Source organism: Tribolium madens, unplaced genomic scaffold (genome assembly GCF_015345945.1).
Source record: "Tribolium madens isolate multiple individuals breed KSU strain unplaced genomic scaffold, Tmad_KSU_1.1 Scaffold_19;HRSCAF=116;Tcas5.2_LG9, whole genome shotgun sequence".
Taxonomy (NCBI): Eukaryota; Metazoa; Arthropoda; class Insecta; order Coleoptera; family Tenebrionidae; genus Tribolium; species Tribolium madens.
This window is the reverse complement of record NW_025400983.1, coordinates 1,174,644-1,180,753: the sequence shown is the minus strand read 5'-3', so window position 1 is coordinate 1,180,753 and position 6,110 is coordinate 1,174,644. Positions and strand designations below refer to the sequence as shown.

The 6,110-nt window shown below is 34.0% G+C and overlaps 3 protein-coding genes across 5 annotated transcripts in view; all 3 read right to left on the bottom strand.

The window, feature by feature from the left end:
• LOC123013759 (juvenile hormone esterase-like) overlaps positions 1 to 6,110 on the bottom strand; it is a 162,898-nt gene that overhangs the window by 99,860 nt on the left and 56,928 nt on the right. The gene's annotated exons all lie outside the window — the stretch shown is intronic.
• LOC123013798 (tRNA methyltransferase 10 homolog A) lies at positions 2,070 to 3,406 on the bottom strand. The gene is made up of 4 exons (XM_044412586.1): positions 2,966 to 3,406; positions 2,628 to 2,918; positions 2,477 to 2,582; positions 2,070 to 2,339 (listed from the first exon to the last, which is right to left on the bottom strand). The coding sequence occupies exons 1-4, from the start codon at positions 3,314 to 3,316 to the stop codon at positions 2,185 to 2,187; spliced, it is 903 nt and encodes a 300-aa protein (XP_044268521.1). The 5' UTR covers positions 3,317 to 3,406; the 3' UTR covers positions 2,070 to 2,184.
• Positions 3,492 to 5,641, bottom strand: LOC123013824 (protein RER1). Of its 2 annotated transcripts, none has more exons than XM_044412635.1 (6): positions 5,481 to 5,641; positions 5,323 to 5,406; positions 5,131 to 5,235; positions 4,654 to 4,750; positions 3,843 to 4,063; positions 3,492 to 3,794 (listed from the first exon to the last, which is right to left on the bottom strand). In XM_044412635.1, exons 2-6 carry the CDS (start codon positions 5,392 to 5,394, stop codon positions 3,696 to 3,698), a joined length of 594 nt encoding a protein of 197 aa, XP_044268570.1. In that variant the 5' UTR covers positions 5,395 to 5,406; positions 5,481 to 5,641; the 3' UTR covers positions 3,492 to 3,695. The 2 variants fall into 2 exon arrangements, with proteins under 2 accessions (XP_044268570.1, XP_044268581.1); XM_044412646.1 differs by lacking the exon at positions 5,131 to 5,235 and adding an exon at positions 4,998 to 5,102.

Sequence of the window (6,110 nt, the reverse complement as noted above, 5' to 3'; positions counted from 1 at the left end):
CTTTATTATTTCTTTAAGAATGAATGGGTCAATTTTAATTTTAGTTTTTTGTTTTTTTTTTTCATTTAAAATTTCTGTTTTATTTCAATTTTATTTTTATTACTTTCTTGAATGTCTTACAAGTTTCTATTAAATTTTGTATTTCTTCGAACTTTTGTTTGATTTTATACAGTTTCAAATATGAAAATTAAAAAATAAAAATAAAACGCAAAATTGAAGACTTGAAGACGCAAACATAATACTAAAACATAAAAATGTTAACCCGTGTTAGTATCTGCTAATCGTTAACGTAAAAAACGTAAAGACGCAACCATTAAAGTGTAAACGAGAATTTAGAGAATTATTTATTTGTGTCCTAAGAACATAGAAACAGAAAAACGTAAAACAACTAAAGAAAAATGAATACTTTTTGTACGTTTCCGAAAATCGTAAACATAAATAACATAAGAATAAGGACTTTTAAAACGCAACCGTAAAATTGTAAACTTAAGTAGCAATGTTTTGTGAGTCGTAGAAAAAACACAAAACCGTAAGATCGTAAAAACTTAAGGATCTAAGAATTAAAAAATTGTAAGGTGTTTCAAAATACGCAAATTTTAGAGCGTAAAACGCAAACGTAAGAAAGAACAAGAAAGTATTTAGCAACCGCAAACGTAAAAAATGTAAAAGTAAAAAAAATGTGTATTGCACAAAAAACTTAAGAATAGAAAGTTTTAAAATAAAACGCAATATTTAAAGCGTAAGAACGCAAACATAAGAATGTTAACTCATTATCTATGGTAATCGTAAACGTAAAAAACGTAAAAACGCAACAGTAAAAATTTGGAAAATTATTTTGTGTCCTAAAAACGTAAAAACTAATAATAAAAAACGTGAAAATAAAAATGTGAGAATCAAAACTTAAAAAAAAATACTTTTCTATAATTTAGTTGTAAAAATAGAGAAATATAATGTATCTTAATCTTAGGACGTAAGAACGCAAACGTAAAAATTGAGATAATGTAAACTTAAATTCGCAGCAATATAATGTAATGTGTAATTATACAGGGTGTGTAAAATTTTGACATATATTTTTTGACATTTAACATTTTTTTATATCCATTTAATGATACTGATGATCTTGTATATGTTTTTTAACAATTATTTAGTAAAGGGACAAAAATTTTGCCAATAAAAGCCAAAAATAACATTAAACAGAGTCACAATTTAGAATACAGCTTCCTTGTTTCCTCTTTTAATAGCAAAAAAACTTGGAAAATTATGTTTCCAACAGAAATAAATAGAATCAAAGTGCAAACTTTAAACCCTCAGAACTTCGAAATTTTTATAGATAAAATTTTTTTAACATTTTTTCCATGTTCCTGGTATCTTACCTTATATGGCATTTTTCTCTGGGGCGCGAGTTCTGGCGCACCCTGTATGTTTTTTATAATTACTTAAAAGTGTTTTGTGTTGAAGGGGCCTTACTACTAGTAAAATTTAAAAAACGATGTTTTGGAAGTTCCTAGAACTCGTAGAATGGGAACAACACTCTAGATATGAAACTATTTCGCTCAATTAGGGGAAAAACCCCGATTGTAAGAATGGAATTTGGGAAAAGTTATCTGATTGCGCATAAATTGCCCGAATACCAATTTTATATCTGATTAGATCCCTTGATACTCCTGATATACCGGAAAATTTCGAATAGGTAATTTAATCGAATCGAATACAAGCGAGGGAATTGTTAACAGTTGTTGTGCGATTAACTCATTGCTTGAATAACCCATCACTAAATTAAATCCAACTCTTCGGCCCAAAATAGACCAAATCAATTAAGTTTGTTTCAAAACGAGTTTAGCAACTTTATTTCTTCCACAAATAGAGAAATCAAAAAGAAAAACATCGACAAATCAATCAAATTATAACAAAATTTAATACAAAATGGCGGAGGCGCCATATTTCATTTTCAAATCATCCCAATTCCATTTACCTGTTTATGCAACAACACGAATTTTAAACAACTCCAAATCTAGCAAAATTAATTTTTTAGAAACCACACAAAAGGAAAATGTTTGTATTTATCCTTGCCTTGTGTGTTTTATTAAACAATAGCATTCCGGCCGTAATTGAAATGTTTCAACGAAGAACAAATATTTTAATAAATAATCCCATTCCAAATATTAAAACACAGTCAAGCTTTTATCATTTATTATCACAAGTCGTGGCATTTTTTTCCTCTTCTTCCTCCTCATCCGAGTCCTGAATCGCTGAAATTTTCTCGATTCGCTTCGGCAAAATCAATTCGAACGCCTCTTTGAACGTTTTACCCTCGCTAACACGCAGCAATATTTCGAAAACTGAAAGAAATTCAATTCTGGCGCCAAAACCGCGTTTGGAGTACGTTGCTTAGCAACAAAGCTCAGTTGCTAGGCAATAAAGAGTGTTGCTTGGCAACAAAGCATGTTGCTAGGCAACAACAACCAGACCCGCCTACCTTGATTAATTGTCAAGACTTTTCTGTGGTTGAGCCAGAAGTACTCGCTTATGGGCAACTGCCCATGATCTATGCCCTGTTCCAGGGCCTTCTTGTAACACAGCCCCTGTAATCATGGTAAATAAGAATTTTCGTGGTTTTTCGTCGTCACCTTGTGGAAATTGTGGTCTACTAGCCCCCCTATGATGTAGACCTTGTCTTGTTGCAGCTCAGTGACGACTCTGTCGCTTTCGCTGCTCAAATAAACGAGTTTTTCCTTGGGGAAAATGTCTAAATAGTCCTCGGGGCAAAAATTGATGTCCCAGTTCTCAAAACCGTGGTGTTTTTCCATCTCGGTTTTGCTCCGGCCGTCGAAACTGGTCAGATAGAGTTGCATGGGGGCGCGCGCGCGTCTATTTTCAGTGTAAATTCGCAGGATTTGTTTGACGGTTTTCGCCATGTCCTGAAAAAAAATTCTGATTTGAAAATACAAAAAACGGTTTTGGTCACTTTATCGATCATTAAGTCGTCGAAACTCAAGTCGATGCAAACGGTGGTTTTGCACGGGCTGTCTTTCATTTTCATGCGTTTCAGTTGCTTGCGACTGGGCCCCAAATCGACGTTGTTTAGTTTGGCTTGGAGGCGCTTTTCCTTGGTTTTTAGGCGTTCTTTGGCGCGTTTTTCCTTCTTGACTTGTTGCCATTTGAGGCACTTTTGGTATTTCTTCATTTGGCGTTTGGTCAATTGGGAGATTTCGACGCCGTTGAAGAGTTGTGGGGGGGCCCCATCTGGGGGGATTTTTTTCGCTGTGACATCAAAATTTGAGGCCCGCTTCAGGTTTGGCTCATCACAGTCACTCATTTTGTGATTTTCTAGTGTCAAAAGCGTGTTTCTGTGAGAAAAATTGTGATTTCTAACCCCACTTTTTAAGTTTGACACGTTTTGACAAGTGACGTTTGATCCCATTGAGTTATCAATTCTAGATCAAAACCACAGATATAAAAAGTGTGGATGGCCGGTTTAAATCAAAGACAAGTGTGTTATATGTGATTTATTGTACGATAAAAACATAACGTATGTACAAATTTTACATTTCAACGTTTGAATGAGTAACCTAGTTATATTCCACATGACCAAACAATTTATTATAAAAAATGACACTTTTGACTGAAAAAAATCAAAACCACTTCAATACTGAGAAAAAAATTTTCATTTACACTAAATGTACAGTCCATTCGCGTCATTTCGGTGAAATTATAACCTTCCCTGACGGTTCTTCATGTCCTTGATACTTTGGTTTTCCGTGTGTAAAAGGCAAATATCTATATTTAATCATGTGCTAAAAAAATAAATATGTAACTCGTGCAACCACTTTCATCAAACATACCTTAATCTGTCTCTTCATAGTGATACAGAACAGAGTAATGAAATACATTACTAAAATCGGCCAGAATACTGGTATATTACAAAACTCAAAGAACGTACAAACAAGACCTATAAGAGTACTTTTCGTGACAGAATACCAAAATTTAAATTCTGGTAATCTTCGAATAAACGGTCGAAACTCCTCGTTCGCACGTGTCGGCAATTCGGGGCCGTTTTCTTCAGCTAAACAAAAATACAGGGTGTTTTCTTAATATTGCAAAAATTGCAAACACATATTCTACTTAAATTTGCCTATCAAGCTTCATTACAGAGATACAGGGTGATCAATTTGTATTTGTATAATAAACATCAACCTTGTACTATAATCTGATATACCAGGTGAATAAAAAGTAGGGAACCAAACGTTTTTTGCGTAAACTATTTATTTTTTGAAAAAACTAATTGATGAGTGATAAAGTACTATAAAAATGTGATGATTTAACAAGAATAAAATTTTTCGAAATTTCCTTTTGGTTTTGAGTTCTACAAAAAAAAATATTTTTTTAAATGGCAACCCACTATAAAATCATTTTTCTCATAAAAGCGATACTCTAAGGATTACAAATACTTGCTTTTTTCACATAAAATGCAATTTTGATTCAAAAACAAAACAAAATTTTGTTCTGAAAATACTTTTATATTACTTTAATTTATATTAATTATTATTTTCTGGAGGCAAATGATTAAAACTAAAACCGCTTGGTTCATCCTGTATGTGGTTGCAATTTTTCGCATATTACGGAAACACCCTGTATAATAAAAAAATTAATTACCATCAAAATCCATCGCTGGATCGATCTTGGGTGTTAAAAATGCAATGAAGAGATTTAAGTGGTATATACCCAAGGCATACGTTACGATATACCAACCCTAGAAAAAAAAACATTATTTTCTGCCAACTGTGTAAACAAATACTAAAAACACTAAGCCGCCTGTGATGTACTCGTATTTTTTGACAATCAAGAAGTCTGGAGAATAAAAGAGCAGCCACAGGTGGCTCGATTTTGTGATTTTTGTTTTATTATTATTTCTGGAGGTGGTGGAGAAGGCAGAATGGTCCCCAAACCCATGATATGACAACATAGCGAAATATTTCTAGAAATAAATAAAAAAATACCTGTGCGTAAAGCACTCGTGCCATAAAACCTAGGATGAGCAGAAAGGCAGAGAACCATCGGGTTTTTTGCCATGGTACTGTCCTGTCCACCACTCCTTGGTACCACTAGAACAACAACAACCATGGTAAGTACCTGTTTTGTGACAATACGAAGGCCGAAACCCAAGAGAAGCGCCAGTGTTCCCAACCACCGACATCGCGTGTGCGGCGTCCATCTATCCAACGTACTTTGGTAAATCTGCACACCCAGAACATGACTCAACAAAAGCACTGGCACTTTTACAACACCAAAAAAAACAAAAATTTGAGGAGGAAAATGTTTTACCTGTCCGAGACGGGTCAATGCTTGCGAAACGGCGCCTTTCCGCGCCCCTGTATTCAGTAACTCTTCCTCCATAGTCGGCGTTTCCTGAAAATGGGGGCACTTTAACACCAGACTTGAAACTTGGTAGGGAATTGACAAAAGATGCACCGGATACGTACCTATTTGTACATTAATTAAATAAGGGCGATTTTATTTACAAATTGGTTAATTTAATTTCATTTCGGACACGTCGATTCATCCATTACAGCGATGACAAGTAAATGACACATGACACATTTCACCCTAGACGAAAATCACTAGAAAGGAATGATTTAATTAATTGGACCTAATTTTGGGGCTTGTGGGGGCGCAATGACTTTTAGTTGCAACCACTAATATACTGTGTGTCCTTATATAATTCATTGGAGCGTAATTGTGGATGACACTGGTGGTTTTCATGGGTTGGTAGCCCGTTTAAACACCCTAAAATTAATTTTATTTAATCGAACCAAACAAATTCGGCCCCTAATTGTATTACGTTATGGGCCTTTAATTAATAAAATCAAGCGTAATTGTGACAAGTTTCACCCTAGACAAAGTCACCAAAAAAAAAATTGGTTTTAATTCAATGAACCAAATTTTGGCATTTGTAGGGCCCCAATTACTTATTTACATTTCGTGTAGTACAATTGTGTGCCTTTAATTAATTAATTGTGGCGTAATTGTCGTAATTTTTATCGGTTGGTACCCCGTTAGTTAAGTGACAAGTCACTAAAAAAATAATTGATTTAATTAATTGAGCCAAATTT

Excerpts from the sequence above, each read along its gene's own strand:
- LOC123013798 (XM_044412586.1), bottom strand. The coding sequence starts at position 3,316 with ATGAGTGACTGTGATGAGCCAAACCTGAAGCGGGCCTCAAATTTTGAT. Across the intron at positions 2,583-2,627 it reads TAGACCACAATTTCCACAAG|GGGCTGTGTTACAAGAAGGC; the intron begins GTGACGACGAAA and ends CCATGATTACAG. Across the intron at positions 2,340-2,476 it reads AGTCTTGACAATTAATCAAG|TTTTCGAAATATTGCTGCGT; the intron begins GTAGGCGGGTCT and ends AATTTCTTTCAG.
- LOC123013824 (XM_044412635.1), bottom strand. The coding sequence starts at position 5,394 with ATGGAGGAAGAGTTACTGAATACAGGGGCGCGGAAAGGCGCCGTTTCG. Across the intron at positions 4,751-5,130 it reads TTCGTATTGTCACAAAACAG|GGTTGGTATATCGTAACGTA; the intron begins GTACTTACCATG and ends TTTTTTTTCTAG. Across the intron at positions 3,795-3,842 it reads CTATGAAGAGACAGATTAAG|CACATGATTAAATATAGATA; the intron begins GTATGTTTGATG and ends TTATTTTTTTAG.